We start from the raw sequence: 18,924 nt of genomic DNA on the forward strand, positions 1-18,924 counted from the left end.
CTCATAATATGTATTTTTCCATGAGCTTCTTGAAGACCTCTTGTACTAGAAAACTGTATTCAAGAGGCTATATAAAAGGATTGTAGATATGCAAGTGCCACTTATTTCTGAGATGCAAGGATGGTTTAACATATTCAAGCAAATCAATGTGATATACCACTTGAACAGAATGACAGATGAAAACCACATCATCTCAACAGATGGAGAAAAATCATTTCACAAAATTCAACGTCTGATCATCATAGAAATCTTAAACAGCCAGGCGCGGTGGCTCACGCCTGTAATCCCAGCACTTTGGGAGGCTGAGGCAGGCGGATCATGAGGTCAGGAGATCGAGACCATCCTGGCTAACATGGTGAAACCCTGTCTCTACTAAAAATACAAAAAATTAGCCGGGCGTCGTGGTGCGCACCTGTAGTCCCAGCTACTCGGAGGCTGAGGCAGGAGAATGGCGTGAACCCAGGAGGCAGAGCTTGCAGTGAGCCGAGATCACGCCACTGCACTCCAGCCTGGGCAATAAAGCGAGACTCTGTCTCAAAAAATAAATAAATAAAAAGAAATCTTAAACAAAATAGAGAAGGAAATTTACCTGACCATTGATGAAGTGACCAACGTGGAAATAACCAAGCAGAGAAAAGGGAATGATTTCCTGTAGGATCTCAAATGATGCAAGAATGCTCTCACTTTTTCTATTCAATAAATACAGGCTGTCCTAGCCAGAGCAATGAAATAGCAAAAGAAATGAAATGCCTCGAAATCAGAAAAAAGTAAAATTATATTTGTTTGTAGATGACATGATCTTCTGTGTAGAAAATCACAGAGTCAAAGTACTACTGAGACTAATAAACACATCAGTAGATTTGCACAATACAATATCAACATGAAAAATTAGTTGAATTTTCATACATTAACAATAAACAATTTTAAATGAAAATTTAAAAACACTTCCATTTGCTAGAGAACTTAAAGTAAGAAATACCTAGGAATAAACAGAAAGAAGTGAGAAATTCATACACTGACATCTACAAACATTGATCGAAATGATTAAAAATATATATAAAGATACAACCCATATTGATGTTTTAGAAAAATTAATATTGTTAAATGTTTATATAACCCAATATGATTTAGATTCAACACGATATCCATAAAAATCCCTATCCGTTTTTGTTGAAGAAACAAAAAACAGGCTGGGAAAATGGCTCACATCTGTTGGCCAGGCTGCTCTCAAACTCCTGACCTCAAGTGATCTACTCAACTCGGCCTCCCAAAGTGCTGGGATTACAGGTGTGAGCCACCGCACCTGGCCTAATCCTCTGAACATAAACACTTTAATCTCAATTAATGCTTGAACTCAATGTTAAGTCAACTCAAACTCAAGTCAATGCTGTTTTGAATCTAATGTCAATTAATGATTGATGGTTTGCTATACTCACTGCATTTGGAACTATTACCTCAAAAATGAATTTCCTGATGTCCTGCAAGGAGTCACCTCAGACTAAAGACCTTGCCACACATGACACTTGTAAGATCTCTGTCCAGTACGGATTCTCTGATGTGTAATGGGGCATGAACGTGAAATAAAGGCTTTGACACAGTCATCACACTTGTGAGGTTTCTTTCCTGTATGAATTCTCCTATGTTTTGCGTAAGATGAAACTTGACTGAAGATCTTGCCACAGTCATCACATTTGTAAGGTTTCTCTCCAGTATGAGTTCGCTGATAAACTGCAAGGTAAGAATGATGCCTGAAAAATCTGCCACATTTATAACACTTGTAAGATCTCACTTCGTTATGGTTCTCCAATGATTTGCAATGGTCGTAGCGTTACTTAAGACTTTGCGACAATCATTACATTAGTAAAGTTTCCCTACAACATGGATTGCTTGATGGTGAATAAGTGTTGACTGGCCACAGAAGGCTTTGCCACACTCATTACACTTGTACGGTTTCTCTCCAATGTGAATTCCAGTATGTTGTGCCAAATGTGAATCATACCTGAAAGCCTTGTCACAAACCTTACATTTGTATGGTTTCTCTCCAGTATGAACTGTCCTATGTATTTCAAGGAGTGACTTGAAATTGAAAACTTTGTCACATTCTTCACATTTGTAAGGTTTTTCTCCAGTATGAAGTCTATAATGACGTGCAAGGTTTGATTTTCGATTAAAAACCTTGCCACAATCATTACACTTGTAAGGTTTCTCTCCAGTATGAAGTCTATGATGATATGCAAGACTTGATTTGTGATTAAAACTTCTGCCACATTCATTACACTTGTAACGTTTCTCTCCAGTATGAATGACCTTATGCATTACAAGAGATGAATTTTGAACGAAGGTCTTGCCACAGTCATTACACTTGTAAGGTTTCTCTCCAGTGTGAATTATAATATGTTGTGCCAGGTGTGAATCACGTCCAAACGCCTTGTCACAAATATTACATTTGTATGGTTTCTCTCCAGTGTGAATTCTGCTATGTCTTTCAAGGTGTGATTTGCGACTGAAAACTTTGTCACATTCTTCACATTTGTAAGGTTTCTCTCCAGTATGAAGTCTATGATGACGTGCAAGGTGTGCTTTCTGATTAAAAACCTTGCCACATTCATTACACTTGTAAGGTTTCTCTCCAGTATGAATTGCCTTGTGAATTACAAGGGACGATGTGTAACTGAAGGTCTTGCCACACTCATTACACTTGTAAGGTTTCTCACCAGTGTGACATCTACTATGGCATGCAAGGTATCGCTTCTGATTAAAGACCTTGCCACATACATCACATTTATATTGTTTCTCTCCTAAATGGATTATCTGACGTTTTTTTAACAGTGAGCTACAATTAAAGGCTTTGTCACTCTCATTACATTGGAAAGATTTTTCTCTCATGTGTACCTCCTGTTTTTGTGTGAGTAATGAAGAATGGAGGAAATTATTCCCATACTTATTAGAAATATGGGTTTTAGGAATACAAGAAATTCTTTGGGATGTTGAAACCAAGGAAGCATCACTGATAGACTTCTCAACTTGATTATCAATTTTCCCTTTGCTCTGAAATACCTGCAGTTCAGGCAGATGCAAATGAAAGCTTTGTCCAACCTGATCTTTAATAGGCTTGTTTCCAGCATGCCTTTGATCATGTCGGTCTGTACTACCAGTCAACTTTTTGATTTCTGTCATGAGTGCTTCATGGCCATTTCTTTCATCTTCTTGCCACTGAAACTCAAAGTCCTGAAAATCTTTCTCAATTTCCTGGAGGGAAAAATCTCCAATGTGATGACTTGCTTGTCTTTGCAATGTCCCAGTGTGGATCACTTCCGTATTGCCTTGCCCTGTTGATGAGAACTTCCTTGTCATGCATTTGGAAGAGATAGCTACAAAATATAAACACCAATAGGTTTCCAATTAAGTGCAGACGGTAAATAATACTGAAATGTGTAAATAGGACACAAATAACAATACTTATTTTGAAATTCCCAAACATGACCTTCAAAGTTTAGGAACACAAAAGAACTAAGATTCTTTAATAAATAAAGGGCAATTATATGTACTTCAAATCATTTCTACGGAAGCCTATTCCCAATATTATGACAAAACACTGACAGGGCACAAACATGTGTAAGCCTGAAGTAAGGAGTGTTTTTCCACGGTGACCCTAAAGTGTTATCACAATTTGCAAAAAAAAAAAAAATTACTGTCACATCAAAGAAGGAAAAAATATATATTCTTTATATTTACAGCATATTCAGAGTATACAAATAAGTGCTAAAGGACCGGACAACGTACTATATTGGTAAATAATCCACAACAAGCCCTTGTAACGATAATCAAAATCAATGGAAATTCTATATTGTCAAACAATCATAGCACTGAGAAGGTAAGAAAAGATTACACAAATTAGCCAGGCATAGCGGCCCGCGCCTGTAGTCCCAGCTACGTGAGAGGCTGAGGCACAAGAATTGCCAAGAGGCAAAGGCTGCAGTGAGTCAATATCGCACCACTGCACTCTAGCCTGGATGACAAAGTGAGACTCAGTCTCAAAAAAAAAAAAGGCAGGGCATGGTGGCTCACACTTGTAATTCCACTATTTTGGGAGGCCGAGGCAGGCGGATCACCTCAATACAAAAAGTAGCCGGGCATGGTGGTGTGCACCTGTAATCCCAGATACCTCGGAGGCTGAGGCAGAAGAATTGCTTGAATCCGAGAGAGGAAGACTGTGGGGAGCTGAGATTGTGCCACTGCACTTCACCCTGGGCGAAAGAGTAAGACTCCGTCTTAAAAAACAGAAAATGTTATTAACACATTTTTCTGAATAACTGTGAAATATTTCCTATATCCATATAGAACAGACACTTTGTGACTTTTTAAAAAATATTTTATTACTTTTATATTTTTGAGAAGGAGTCTTGCTCTGTCACCCAGGCTGGAGTGCAATGGCACGATCTTGGCTCACTGCAACCTTCACCTCCTGGGTTCCAGTGAGTGTCTTGCCTCAGCCTCCTGAGTACCTTGGATTACAGGCAAGTGCCAGCATGCCTGGCTAATTTTTGTATTTTTAGTAGAGATGGGGTTTCACCATGTTGGCCATTTGGGATTACAGGCATAAGCCACTGCGCCCGGTGGCGCTTTGTGACATTAATGAGTGCAGTGTGTCAGTTATATTGCATGCCACATACTGAATACTCACATGTAAAGTCATAAAATTCAATTAATAAAATATTGTAACCAATGATAAAACAAGAATACAGACACTCATACAGTCTGCAGAATTGTAAACAATTTCCACTTAAGAAAAAAGCCACAATTTCTACTCACCACCAGCACTCAATATAAGAACTGAATTACATGTTAAGATCACTACCTTCTGATTTTAACAGACTGACCTCTGATGAGGTCAAGGAAATACACAGCATTATAACGAATAAGAACTGGCTAACAGCCAGGTACAGTGGCACATGCCTGTAATCCCAGCACTTTGGGAGGCTGAGGCAGGCGGATCACGACGTCAGGTGTTCGAGACCAGCCTGGCCAACATGCTGAAACCCCATCTTTACTAAAAATACAAAAAAATTAGCTGGGCATGGCGGAGGGGGCCTGTAATCCCGGCTACTTGGGAGGCTGAGGCAGGAATCCTTTGAACTCAGGAGGTGGAGGTGTCAGTGAGCTGAGATCAGGCCACTGCACTCCAGCCTGGGCGACAGGATAAGACTAAAACTACACAACTACTTCTCAAATTCGCTCTGGTAGTTTTAGTATTCTCTAATAGTATGTTCCTGCAGATGCGGACTTTGAGAGAATTTAGTCATGGGTGTTGACTACTCATGAATAGGACCAGTGCATTTATAAAAAAAGATATTAAAGGGCTCACTGCTTCTTCTTTCCACTGTGTCAGGACATGGCAGGAAGATGGCTGGGCTAAACCATGAAGAAGGCTCTCACCAGGAACCAATTTGGCTGGCACCTCGCTCTTGGATTTCCCACTTTCCAAATTCATGAGAAATAAATTTCTGCATCTTAAGCCTCCCAGTTTAAGTTATTTCCTTTTTTGTTTGTTTTTCAGATTCAGTCACGCTCTATCACCCAGGCTGGAATGTAGTGGCATGATTCCCCTACCTCAAGTGATTCTCCCACCTCAGCGCAGAGTCACTCTGTCACATGGGCTAGAGTGCAGTGGCATGATCTTGGCTCACTGCAACCTACACCTCCCGGGTTCAAGTGATTCTCCTGCCTCAGCCTCCTAAGTAGCTGGGATTACAGGTGCACGCCACCATGTACAACTAATTTTTTTTATTTTTAATGGAGACGAAGTTTCAGCATGTTGACTAGGCTTGTCTCAAAATCTTGACCTCAAGTGATCGGCCTGTCTCAGCCTCCCAAATTGCTGGGATTACAGGTGTGAGCCACTGCGCCTCGCACATTTTTGGCATTTAGTACATTTGAGGTTTCACTGTGTTGGCCAGTCTGGTCTCAAATTCCTGACCTCAAGTGATCTACCCACCTTGGCCTCTGAAAGTGCTGGGATTAGAGGGGTGAGCCACTATGGCCGGTGATTCTAAGCTGTTTCTGACAGGACAGTGTAATGACTGAGGCAGGAACAGGAGAATCTCATCATCAACATCACTGACAGCTGACAAATCTTATTAAACAAAGGAAGTTAAGAGTCTGTACTGTAAAAATTGCAATCCTCGAAGCCATCTAATGGCACTAACATGTTAAAAACCTTGAGAAAGGCTGGGTGCAGTGGCTTATGCCAGTGATCCCAGCGTTTTGGGAGGCTGAGGCAGGAGGATCAGAATGTCAGGAGATCGAGACCATCCTGGCTAACAAGGTGAAACCCTGTCTTTACTAAAAAAAAAAATACAAAAAATTAGCCTGGCGTGTTGACACCCACCTGTACTCCCAGCTACTTGGGAGGCTGAGGCAGGAGAATTGCTTGAACATGGGAGGCGGAGGTTGCAGTGAGCTGAGATCACACCACTGCACTTTAGCCTGGGCATCAAAGCAAGACTCCATCTCAAAGAAAAAAAAAGAGGAAATGAAAGAAGGCTACAGAGTAACTCTAACACACAAACATAAAGTTCTCCAGTAAAGGTAAATAAAAAAAACAGATAGGCCAGGCATGGTGGCTCATGCCTGTAATCCCAGCACTTTGGGAGGCCAAGGCAGGCAGATCACCTGAGATCGGAAGTTCGAGACCAACCTGACCAACAAGGAGAACCCCTGTCTCTACTAAAAATACAAAATTAGCCGGGCGTGGTGGCCCATGCCTGTAATCCCAGCTACTTGGGAGTCTGAGGCAGAAGGATCGCTTGAACCCAAAAAGCAGAGGTTGCGGTGAGCTGAGGTTGTAGCCTTGCACTTCAGTCTGAGCGACAAAAGCAAAACTGTCTCATAAATACATATATTAATTAATTAATAAAAGGACAAATACAGAAACTGGCACACATGTACCTTTTCTTCATAACTAAACTTTTTTTCATATTATTTAAAATAAAAAGGCATGAAAAAACACTGTACACATATGTCAACCGAAATGCAACATACACAGAAATAATGTTGACATAAATAAAAAAAAGTTCTAGTGGAGAGGGAGTAGTTTTTGCAGGTTATCAGATTCTTCTGTTTTTGTCTGTTTGTTTGTTTTTGAGATGGAGTCTTGCCCTAGATCCCAGGCTAGAGTGCAATGGTGCAATCTCGGCTCACTGCAACCTCCACCTCACGGGTTCAAGCAATTCTCCTGTGTCAGCCTTTCGAGTAGCTGGGATTACAGGCACCTGGCACCATGCCTGGCTAAGTTTTCTATTTTTAGTAGAAACGGAGTTCACCACATTTGCCAGGTTGGTCTCAAACTCCTGACTTCAGGTGACCTGCCTGCCTCCGCTGGGATTACAGTCACGCACTGCCGTGCCTCACTAATTTTTGTAATTTTAGTAGAGACAAAGTTTCGACATGTTAGCCAGGCTGGTTTTTAACTCCTGACCTCAGGTGATCCACTCACCTTGGTCTCCCAAAGTGCTGGGATTACAGGCGTGAGCCACTGCACCCGGCCAGGTTACGCAAATTTTAAGTTTCATCATTATGCTATAATTTAAGATGTTTAACATACCTGCAACAACAACCTCTGCCCAAATATCTATACAACACACTTCACTTCTGCATACTGAAAGGAATGGACACTAACGTGGTTGTTATATTCACCCTGGAATCATGCTTCAACCACTTACATGTTTTTTTTTTTTTTTTTTTTTTTTTGAGACGGAGTCTCACGCTGTTGCCCAGGCTGGAGTGCAGTGGCGCGATCTCGGCTCACTGCAAGCTCCGCCTCCTGGGTTCACGCCATTCTCCTGCCTCAGCCTCCTGAGTAGCTAGGACTACAGGTGCCCGCCACCGCGCCCGGCTAATTTTTTGTATTTTTAGTAGAGACGGGGTTTCACTGTGGTCTCGATCTCCTGACCTTGTGATCCACCCGCCTCGGCCTCCCAAAGTGCTGGGATTACAGGCTTGAGCCACCGCGCCCGGCCTTCACTTACATGTTTACTAAGAACTAAAAGACAAAACTATCTAAAATAATAACAATGGTTGGGCCATGGTGGCTCACGTCTGTAATCCCAGTGCTTTGGGAAGCCGAAGAAGGTGGATCATTTGAGATCAGGAGTTCTGAGACCACCCTGGCCAACATGGTGAAACCCAGTCTCTACTAAAAACACAAAAATTAGCTGGGCATTGTGGTGAGTGCCTGCAGTCCCAGCTACATGGAAAGCTGGGGCACAAGAATCCTTTGAGCCCGGGAGGCAGAGTCTACGGTTAGCCAAGATTGCGCCAATACACTGTAGCCTGGGCGACAGTGTGAGACAAAGAAAAGACAGAAAAGGAAAAGAAAGAGAAGAAAAAAGAACAGAGAAATAAGCAGGGGAAAAAAGATGTCTATTCAGAGATCTCAGGATTGAACCTTTCCTTTTCCCACAGAATTCTCCCACTTGCAGAGAGTTTCCCCACACACTAGTGGAAGGTGGAGCTTCCACTCTGCCCATCTGAGCTCTTACCTGCCTTTACGCCTGTAATACATTCCCACCCAGCTGGATTTATTTATTTATTTATTTATTTATTTTGAGACGGAGTTGCCCAGGCTGGAGTGCAATGGTGCGATCTTGGTTCACCGCAACCTGCGCCTCCTGGATTTAAGCGATTCTCCTGCCTCAGTCTCCTGAGTATCTGGGATTACAGGCGTGCACCACCACGCCCAGCTAAGTTTGTATTCTTAGTAGAGACAGAGTTTCTTCATGTTGGTCAGGCTGTTCTCGAACTCCCAACATCCAGTGATCCACCCACCTCGGACTGAAAAACTGCTGGGATTATAGGCATGAGCCACGTGCCCGGCCCTGAATTTTTTTTGCTATTTTCACTTCACACGCCACAGTCCAGGACTCTTTCCCTTGCTCCAACGTAGAGATAACAGGTGAGAAAGAGGCTTCTGCTTATAAAAAGAAAAAACCATGACATGCTGGAGCTTTTCTAGAGTCCCAGCCCTACGTTTCAGTAGGAAAGAAGACATTACAGATGGATCTAGGAAAATATTTCACTAATTGTTCCGCTGACTGCCTCCTTCTGAATGCTTGGGGAGCGTTGTAATATGTAATATGTGGACATGGAGCTCTCTTCCAAGAACTACTAAATCGAAAGCACAGGAGAAGCAAACAGGGAACTGGATATCTTTAAAGTCTGCCAGAAGGTTTTATTTTTGTTTTTGTTTCTTCAGACAGTCTGTCGCCCGGGCTGGAGCGCAGTGGAGTGTTTTCAGCTCGCTGGAACCTTCGCCTCCTGGATTCAAGTGATTCTCTTTCCTCAGCCTTCCTAGGAGCTGGGATTAGAGGCATGCACCACGCCAGGCAAATGCCACCATGCCAGGCTAACTTTTCTATTTTTAGTAGAAATGGGGTTTCTACATGTTGGCCAGGCTGGTCTCGAACTCCTGACCTGAAGTGATCCACATACCTAGGCCTTCCAAGGTGCTGGGATGACAGGTGTGAGTCACCACGCCCAGCCTGCCATAAGCTTTTATGCCTAATTTAGTTCTGGAACCCACACTGAGGTACCATGAAAAATGCAGAACATCTAAACAAAGGGGACAGTGAAAGTCCAGATGCTACATCATGAAGCTTTTCACTTCAAACTCAATACAGTGTCCATTTTAGTCAAGCAAGAATGGGGCTCCCAAAAGAAACAAGAGAAAATACAAAGATATGCAAGGGCACACCCCCAGCAGGGAAGTTATCCTCACCCAAGGAGACCAGGTTCCTATAATTCTCCAACATCACGTCTCTGTATAGAGTCCTCTGAGCAGGGTCCAGGCATTTCCACTCCTCCTGAGAGAATTCTATGGCCACATCCCTGAATGTCAATAGACCCTGAAATGAAAACACATTTTAACCAAATGGTTATGGGAGGAGTTCTTATCTTTACAGAAAATGAGAAGAGGAGAGAGGGGAAAGCATGGATTTAGTTGTAGTGAATGTTCTGACATCCGAGTAAGGGATTTTCACCACATGATGTGTTCCCAGTTGTGTTTGATTACACTTTTTGAAGCGGTCATGGCACCCTCTCAGTATGAATTTCTTATGTTTGTGAAAAATACAAGAAATAAATAAAAAATGAAAGCAGGGTTCCTGTTAAAGAAATGTCTGAAACTTATATTGACACACCAAGTGACATTCAGTATCTAGATGAGACATAGCATGAGTGATGTCTTCAGAGATGACAACGTCCACAGTAAAAGATCAGCCAGGTGCGGTGAAACATGCCTGTAATCCCAGCTATGCCAGAAGCTGAGGCAGAAGAATCGCTTGATTCCAGGAGGCAGAAGTTGCAGTGATCCCAGATCGCCCCACTGCACTCTAACCTAAGCAACAGAAACTCAGTCTCAAAAAAAAAAAAAAAAAAAAAAAAAAAATTAGCCGGGCATGGTGGCAGGTACCTGTGGTGCCAGCTACTTGGAAGGCTGAGGTGGGAGGACAGCTTGACCCTGAGGATGGAGGTTGCAGTGAGCCATGATCGTGCCAGGGCACTCCAGCCTGGGCAACAAAGCAAGACCCCATTTCAGAATAAAATAAATGAAAACAAAATTATTCAAAGTACAAAAATCCATTTATATATATATATGTTTATAAAATAATAAAACCTACTCGGACTGACAAAAAACTAGATGTTAATACAAAGCACTGTCAATGAGGAAAGAGAGAGACCCTCTCATATTGTTGTATATTGTTTTATACTCAGTACCTGTTTTAAGAAAAAAACAAGGAAGTAAAAGCAAAGACAGGCAGCCCCGCGCCAGGCCCGAAACCAGGCCTGGGTCTGCCTGGCCTAAACCCAGTAGTTACAAATCAACTCATAACTTAGAAACCCATGTTATTCATAGACTCCTGACACTGTATAGAAGAACACTGTGAAACTCCCTGCCCTGTTCTGTTTCTGACCACCGGTGCACGAAACCCCTGTCACGTATCCCCTAGATTGCTCAATCACGACGCTTTCATATGAAATCTTTAGTGTTGTGAGCTCTTAAAAGGGACAGAAATTGTGCACTGGGGGAGCTCGGATTTTAAGGCAGTAGCTTGCGATGCTCCCAGCTGAATAAAGCCCTTCCTTCTACCACTCGGTGTCTGAGAGGTTTTGTCAGCGGCTCGTCCTGCTATATCCTTTGTCCCAGATTTTCAAAACACATACTTGTGTGTTTATATAAGTATGTGTATGACATACGTGTGTATATGTGTGGGGATGTGTGTGTATATATATGTATATGTGTGTGTGTATATATATGTATATGTGTGTGTATGTGTGTATACATATATATGAGGTTTTTTTTGTTTTTTGTTTTTTGTTTTTTTTTTTTTTTGAGACGGAGTCTCGCTCTGCCGCCCAGGCTGGAGTGCAGTGGCCGGATCTCAGCTCACTGCAAGCTCCGCCTCCCGGGTTCACGCCATTCTCCTGCCTCAGCCTCCCGAGTAGCTGGGATTACAGGCGCCCGCCACCTCGCCCGGCTAGTTTTTTGTATTTTTTAGTAGAGACGGGGTTTCACCCTGTCAGCCAGGATGGTCTCGATCTCCTGACCTTGTGATCCGCCCATCTCGGCCTCCCAAAGTGCTGGGATTACAGGCTTGAGCCACCGCGCCCGGCCATATATGAGTTTTAAAAATACAAAAAGTAGCAAGTTTTGTTTAACTGAAGAGGAATCTCATCTTGCTGGAAAAGGACACTTTGGCAGTTGGGGGCAGGGGGGAATCTTGTGGGATCTAAGAAAACAGGAAATGCTTCATCCTAGAGGAGGCAATCACTCCTTCACCTGCCTGACCTGGAGGAATCCTCAGATACCTGTAGGAATGCAGGCGTGCGCAGAGGCAGCCACTATGGCACTCTTTATACAGAGAAAAATCGCAAATGACCCACAGGTTGTCACTCAGCCAATTTCCAATGCCAAAGAGCAAGCTATCCATGTTTACTAACATGACAACATGTAAATTTTCACAACTAGCAGGATCAAATATCAAAGTAAAATATTTCCCGGAACACAAAGAAGAAAACAACAGACACTGGGGTCTACTTGAAGGTGGAGAATGGGAGGAAGGAGAGGAGCAGAAAAAATAACTATTGGGGGCCGGGCGTGGTGGCTCACGCCTGTAATCCCAGCACTTTGGAAGGCTGAGGAGGGTGAATCACCTTAGGTCAGGAGTTCAAGATCAGCCTGGCCAACATGTTGAAACCCTGTCTCTACTAAAAATACAAAAATTAGCCAGGCATGGTGGCGGGTTTTTTGTAAGCCCAGCTGAGGCAGAAGACTCACTTGAACCCGGGAGATGGAGGCTGCAGTGAGCTGAGATCATGCCATCATACTCCAGACTGAGCAACAAGAGCAAAACTCAGTCTCAAAAAAAATAAATTAAAAAAAAAGTTACTAGGTACTGGGCTTGACGCCGAAGTGATGAAATAATCTGTACAACAAACCCTGATGACATGAGTTTACCTATGTAACAAACCTTCACATGTAGTCTCAAACCTAAAGTAAAAAATATATATATATATAAAATTTTCTTTTTTAAATTTAGTACAGTTTTTTTTTTAAGTCTCATAACAATGCAGAAATACACGTGTACGAGACTTGCTCTGACACCTGGCACAGAACTGACAGTAGCGGCTCCCCAGTGAGGCTGGAAGGAGGGTGGAGGACGGGACAAGGAAAGGAGATGCTTTATAGCTAAGAGCCTAAGCTGCAGCTTTGCTTGCAGTTTTACCACAAAATAAATACATGCATCATGGGATGTTTAAATATAACAATATATATTTAATAACAATTGGTGCACCTGCAATCCCAGCACTCTGGGAGGCTGAGGTGGGCAGATCACCTGACGTCAGGAGTTCAAGGCCAGCCTGATCAACATGGTGAAACCCCGTTTCTACTAAAAATACAAAAAAAAATTAGCCCGGTGTGCTGGCACACACCTATAATCCTAGCTACTCGGGAGGCTGAGGCAGGAGAATCATTTGAACCCGAAAAGTGGAGGTTGCAGTAAGCCGAGATCATGCCACTGCACTCCAACCTGGGCAACACAGCAAGACTCTGTTTCAGAAATAATAATAATAATAATTATAGGTGGAATGAGAATATGGCTTTATCCCATAGGACAAAAAAGAAGTACTGCTCCCATATTTGAGAAAAATTGTAACCATTTTTATCAAAAACACCTGTTTCACAAGGCTCTCCACAGCAATTCCACAGTCTCCATGAGCTAAATGGGCTAAGAATGGTTGAATGAATCTCCTGCTATTACTGAGGTTGATTTCATATTCTTAAAATAATAATGGAATCGGCTGAGTGCGGTGGCTCATGCCGGTAATCCCAGCACTTCAGGAGGCCGAGGCAGGTGGATCACCTAAGATCAAGAGTTCAAGACCAGTCTAATTAACATGGAGAAACCTGTCTCTACTAAAAATACAAAATTAGCTAGGCGTGGTGGTGCATGCCTGTAATCCCAGCTACTTGGGAAGCTGAGGCAGGAGAATTGCTTGAAAGTGGGAGGTGGAGGTTGTGGTGAGCCGCGATTGCGCTATTGCCCTCCAGCATGGGCAACAAAAGCAAAATTGTCTTAAAAAAAAAAAACAAAAAACTAAACAAACAAAAACTGACGGAATCATTCATGTCTCATTCATGTCAATCTAAGAACTTTCTATTCCAATTAGTAAGTTTTTTAAGTCAGAAACACAGTAACTCATTCAATTACCTAAAAATGTAGTATAAAATCAGGTAGAAATCGGCTGGGCGCAGTGACTCATGCCTGTAATCCCAGCACTTTGGGAGGCTGAGGCGGGCGGATCACCTGAGGTCAGGAGTTCGAGACCAGCCTGACCAACATGGAGAAACCTCCTCTCTACTAAAAATACAAAATTAGCCAGGGGTGGTGGCACACGCCTGTAATCCCAGCTACTCGGGAGACTGAAACAGTAGAATCGCTTGAACCTGGGCGGCGGAGGTGGCAGTGAGCCAAGATCGCGCCACTGCACTCCAGGCTGGGAAACAAGAGCAAAACTCCGTCTCAAGAAAAAATAAAAATAAAAAAAGAAATTAAGCAGAAGATTTCCCATTATTGTTCTCCTATTCTAGAATTTTCCACGTACTTTGTGCACATTAATATGTGACTTCTATTGGCAGCTGCTCTAATCCTGGTCCACAGAGAGCTGACAGTGCATCCAGATGTGGCCCCTGAACAATCCCTGCTGCCCAACAGCACTCACACCACGGGACCCTCACCCCGTCTCCATCCATGTCTGGTGTGAGCCTTTCCCAGGCCCATGCCCAGTGCCGCCTCTTCCCAAGTTCATGTCACTGGGTCATGAGAGATGGAATCTAAGCGAGATGAGAGAGACTGAGGGAAGGCATGGGTGAGGGTGAGCAAACCTGTCAGGCAGGACGCTTCAGACTCAGAAGATTCCCAACTCCAAGGCCCAGCGTTTCTGAAGGGAAGGAGACAGAACAATCCACCAAGAACATCATCTCACCTGAGGAAGAGCCATCCCTGACTCCTCTGCTTTCCTCTTCCTCTTCTGGGTTTCTTCCCCACGGACTAAGAGTCTTTGAAGTCAATCCTGAATGTCAGAACATGTTGTTTATTGCTCAGAATCAACACACCCCGTCCCTGTAGGACACATACAAAGGAGACCTCACCCTGAGGAAATACGGTCCCCTCTGCAGCCCACTGCAGCAAGGATGATAAACTCCTACAGGAAAACTCCGGCTCTCCTGGAGAAGCCTCCACACACGCTGCAGCAGTGGGGAGCTGGGCTGGAATGAGCTCCCCTTCAGGGCACAGACCCAGCCCTGACCAAACGCCATGCAGAGGTTGGGTGCGGCGGCTCATGCCTGTCATCCCAGCATTCTGGGAGGCCGAGGTGAGTACATCGCTTGAGCTCAGGAGTTTGAGATCAGCCTGGGCAACATGGTGAAACCCAATCTCTACCAAAAATACAAAAACTTAGCCAGGTCTGGTGGTGCACGCCTGTTTGTCTGTTGTACCAGCTACTTAGGAAGCTGAGGTGGGAAAATCACTTGAGCTCAGGAGTTTGAGACCAGTATGGCCAACATGGTGAAACCCTGTCTCTACTAAAAATACAAAAAGTGGACTGGGCACGTTGCCTCACGCCTGTAATACTAGGACCCTGGAAGGCAAAGGGGGTTGGATTACTTGAGGTCAGGAGTTCGATACCAGCCTGAACAACATGGTGAAACCCCATCTGGAGTAAAAATACAAAAAGTAACTGGGCTTGGTGGGTATCTGTAATCCCAGCTACTCAAGAGGCTGAGGTAGGGGAATCGCTTGAACCTGGGGAGTGGAGGTTGCAGTGAGCCGAGATTGTGCCACCGCACTCCAGCCTGGGCAACAGAGTAAGACTCAAAAATAAAAGGAAATACAAATACAAAAATTAGCCGGGTGTGGTGGCACGCACACACCTGTAATCTCAGCTGCTTGGGAAGTTGAGGCATAGGAATTGCTTCAACCCAGGAGACAGAGGTTGCAGTGAGCCAAGATCACGAGACAGCACTCACAATCTGGAGGACAGAGTGAGAACCTGTTTGGAAAAAAAAAAAAGCGCGTTTCTGATGTGATTGACGCAGAGATAATAAAACCTGAGTAATGTGACAGAGACTGATAGGCAGAGGGAACTTCAGATGGGGGTGGGAGGGCATGGGAGACAGCTCTGAGCCCAGACCTGAAGGAGGAGAAAGGGCAGGGGACATAGGGTAAGAGCAGGGACAACAACTCGAGACAGGAAGGGTTTTGATGTTTGGGAAAAGAGAAAAGCAAATGTGACTGGGGCAGAGGGATTCAGGAGACGGGGGCAAGCTCCCAGGAGGAGGCTGGACACTGGCAGGGGGCCTGGTCACAGGGCTGTGGAGCCACAGTGAGGAGTTGGGCTTTTGTCCTGGGGAACATGGGAAGCCGGTGGAGGGTTCCCTGCCAGTGACTGACACGACCTGCTTTAGATGTAGCTGTGGATGTCCTGCATCCCAATGAAAATTCTAATTACAACCGGGCACTCCCCTCTCCCAGAGGAAAAGCCACACCCAGACACACACTCTATTTTGCCAATCATTTCAGGGGCCAAGGTCACTTGGGTTGAGCTTTTCTGGCCTAGCCCGTCATCTCCAAGTTGCAGGGAGGCTCACTGGGGCTCAGAGCTGGAAACATTTTCACTGAGTTACCCTGAGAAGGTCTGAGATGAGTGAGAAGGTGTGCCTGAATTCTTACATGGTGGCCTGGAAGGGCTAATGGGAAGGGTTGGTCTTTATCGCCCCTATCCTTGAAAATTAGGGAAGCATCTTTCACACACCTGGGCTAAAGAAACTTCTTTTGCAAGGTTCTGATGCCTTTGATTCCCAACATTCAATTATTTCTTACTAGAAAATCAGCGTAACATTCATAAAATGCAGAAGTGCGAACACACAGATATTGACCTTGAAAACAGGGAAAGAAGGTCAGTTGTAGAACTAAGACATAAGCAAAATTTTTCAATCAAGAATACATGGGTGGCTGGGTACGGTGGCTCACGCCTGTAATCCCAGCACTTTGGGAGGTCGAGGCAGGTGGATCACCTGAGGTCAGGAGCTCAAGACCAGCCTGGCCAACATGGTGAAACCCTGTCTCTACTAAAAATACAAAAATTTGCCAGGCTCCATCCTCCCAACTCATTTGACCTCTTTTTACTCCTTCTCCCCAATCTTTAGATCGTGTTCAATCTCCATAGATTTCCACCTCTTCTCCTATCTCTGCGCCTCCTCTGCTCTCCCTGTTAAATTCTCTCTTCTGTGTTACACCCCCATGTCCTCACTCTCTGGCACCTCAGATCCCCAGGTGTCCTCCCTGCTGCCCTTCCCCCTCTGTTCTCTTTGCCACCAGCACCACTGTGCTCTGTCTGCCCTGGCTCCAAATCCCTCCTCCTCTCCCTCACTCTGATGAGCCTCCCTCTTTGCTGCCCTTCTCCCTACCTTGCTGTCCTTCATCTCTCTGTACATCTAGCTTTTCTCTACATTTCTCCAGTTGCTCTTCTCCTCCTGTTTTCTTAACTTTTGTTTATCACTTTTGCTGTCTCTTGGCAAATCCCTCACCCATCCTCTACTTTGCCGTCTATTATGGGTCTTCCTCATTCTTCTTTTCTCTGTCTCTGCTTTTCTACTGCTCTCTCAGTCCCTCTCTCTGTCTCCTGATCCCTTTGGCCCACACAATCACAGGAGGGTTTGGAGGAAGACGCCTGCATCCGGAAGGAGCGCATTTTCCAGGGGCTGGGGCTGGGCAGACAAGAACACCCCCGTGTCACAGGACAGGCCCCGGGCACCTCTCCCCAGCGCGGGCTCAGGGGAAGCGGTGACTGCAGAGGGGAGATATGGAGAGCTGCAGGGCCCAGTCTGAGTAGGAGGGAGGTGGGGGACAACGACGCCTTCGGAAAAGGGTGGGGTCCGCAGGATCCCAGTACCAGGCAGAAAACCCAGCCTACCGGGGACTGGGGTCGCGGGGCTGCGCTCCAGGGTCCGGCGAGGGTGAGGCTGGGAGACGCCCAGGGCGGGAATCCACCTCTCAGGTGAGGACTTTAAAAAGTGCGGGGCGGAAGGAGTCAAAAAACGGTTTTGAGCAGGAAAACTACGCGATAGGAAGCATATATATTGTCCTACAGCAGAAAGACCAGGGACAGGACCAGCCTCAGGGCGACTTTAAACCCAAAAGGAAATGATCTCCGGGCTCTCACGGGGACGTCTCAATTTGCTGTTGGTGAAAAAAGACGGGTGAGAATTTCCAGGTTTGTGGGGACCCGACATTCCAGGTAAAGAAGCGCTGGGGAGGCCGGGCGCGGTGGCTCACGCCTGTAATCCCAGCACTTTGGGAGGCCGAGGTGGGCGGATCACGAGGTCAGGAGATCGAGACCATCCTGGCTAACATGGTGAAACCCCGTCTCTACAAAAATAGAAAAAAATTAGCCGGGCGTGCTGACAGGCGCCTGTAGTCCCAGCTACTCGGGAGGCTGAGGCAGCAGAATGGCGTGAATCCAGGAGGCGGAGCTTGCAGTGAGCCGAGATCGAGCCACTGCACTCCAGCCTGAGCGACAGAGCTAGACTCTGCCTCAAAAAACAAAAACAAACAAACAAAAAAGAGCGCCGGGGGCCTGGGAAATGCAGACTTAATAAAAGCAGAGCGAAACTCACGCGCGGTTGTAGGACCTTTACTCCACGCGATCCGCTTCCGGGTTTGCGCGAATCTGCGCGCGCAAGGCAGAAGCCAGACCTGGGCGGGACCCCCGAGGAGGTGGGTGGGGCCTGGGTGAGGTAGAGGCTGGGCGCGAGGCGGAGAGACCTCACCCTTTAGAACCGGCAGAGGGCGGGGCCGGGGCGGGACCTGTGCGTCTCTCAGCCTTTTTCCCAGCGCCAGTGTTCGGGCTTTTTAGGCGAGAACCGCCTGGAAGGCTGAACCGTAATTCGAAAGCCCTGGAATTATGTGGAACGGCCTCCCGCGGACTGGGGTTGCGAGGCTGCGCTCCAGGGGCCAGCGAGGGAGAGGCTGGGAGGCGCCCGGGGCGGGAATCCACCTCCGGGATGAGGACTTTAAAAAGCGCGGGCAGGGCCGGGCGCGGTGGCTCACGCCTGTAATCCCAGCACTTTGGGAGGCCGAGATGGGCGGATCACGAGGTCAGGAGATCGAGACCATCCTGGCTAACACGGTGAAACCCCGTCTCTACTAAGAAATACAAAAAATAGCCGGGCGAGGTGGCAGCGCCTGTAGTCCCAGCTACTCGGGAGGCTGAGGCCGGAGAATGGCGTGAACCCGGGAGACGGAGCTTGCAGTGAGCTGAGATCCGGCCACTGCACTCCAGCCTGGGCTACAGAGCGAGACT

At 45.6% G+C, this 18,924-nt stretch overlaps 1 protein-coding gene across 3 annotated transcripts; it reads right to left on the bottom strand.

Annotated features, from left to right (window-relative positions):
- Nucleotides 1-757: 757 nt before the first annotated feature.
- Nucleotides 758-18,283, bottom strand: LOC722710 (uncharacterized). 3 transcript variants are annotated; one of them, XM_077981469.1, is made up of 7 exons: nt 18,239-18,283; nt 15,494-15,612; nt 14,545-14,631; nt 9,776-9,902; nt 3,058-3,371; nt 1,910-2,643; nt 758-1,748 (listed from the first exon to the last, which is right to left on the bottom strand). In XM_077981469.1, exons 3-7 carry the CDS (start codon nt 14,557-14,559, stop codon nt 1,499-1,501), a joined length of 1,440 nt encoding a protein of 479 aa, XP_077837595.1. In that variant the 5' UTR covers nt 14,560-14,631; nt 15,494-15,612; nt 18,239-18,283; the 3' UTR covers nt 758-1,498. The 3 variants fall into 3 exon arrangements, with proteins under 3 accessions (XP_077837595.1, XP_077837594.1, XP_077837593.1); XM_077981468.1 differs by adding an exon at nt 16,375-16,498 and having other exon boundaries at nt 758-3,371; XM_077981467.1 differs by lacking the exons at nt 15,494-15,612; nt 18,239-18,283 and having other exon boundaries at nt 758-1,720; nt 1,888-3,371; nt 14,545-14,561.
- Nucleotides 18,284-18,924: the final 641 nt, after the last annotated feature.

Source organism: Macaca mulatta, chromosome 19, assembly GCF_049350105.2.
Source record: "Macaca mulatta isolate MMU2019108-1 chromosome 19, T2T-MMU8v2.0, whole genome shotgun sequence".
NCBI classification, from domain to species: domain Eukaryota; kingdom Metazoa; phylum Chordata; class Mammalia; order Primates; family Cercopithecidae; genus Macaca; species Macaca mulatta.

Excerpts from the sequence above, each read along its gene's own strand:
- LOC722710 (XM_077981467.1), bottom strand. Across the intron at positions 3,372-9,775 it reads TAGGAACCTGGTCTCCTTGG|CTATCTCTTCCAAATGCATG; the intron begins GTGAGGATAACT and ends TATATTTTGTAG. Across the intron at positions 1,721-1,887 it reads CAACACTTATTCACCATCAA|CGAACTCATACTGGAGAGAA; the intron begins GCAATCCATGTT and ends GCAGTTTATCAG.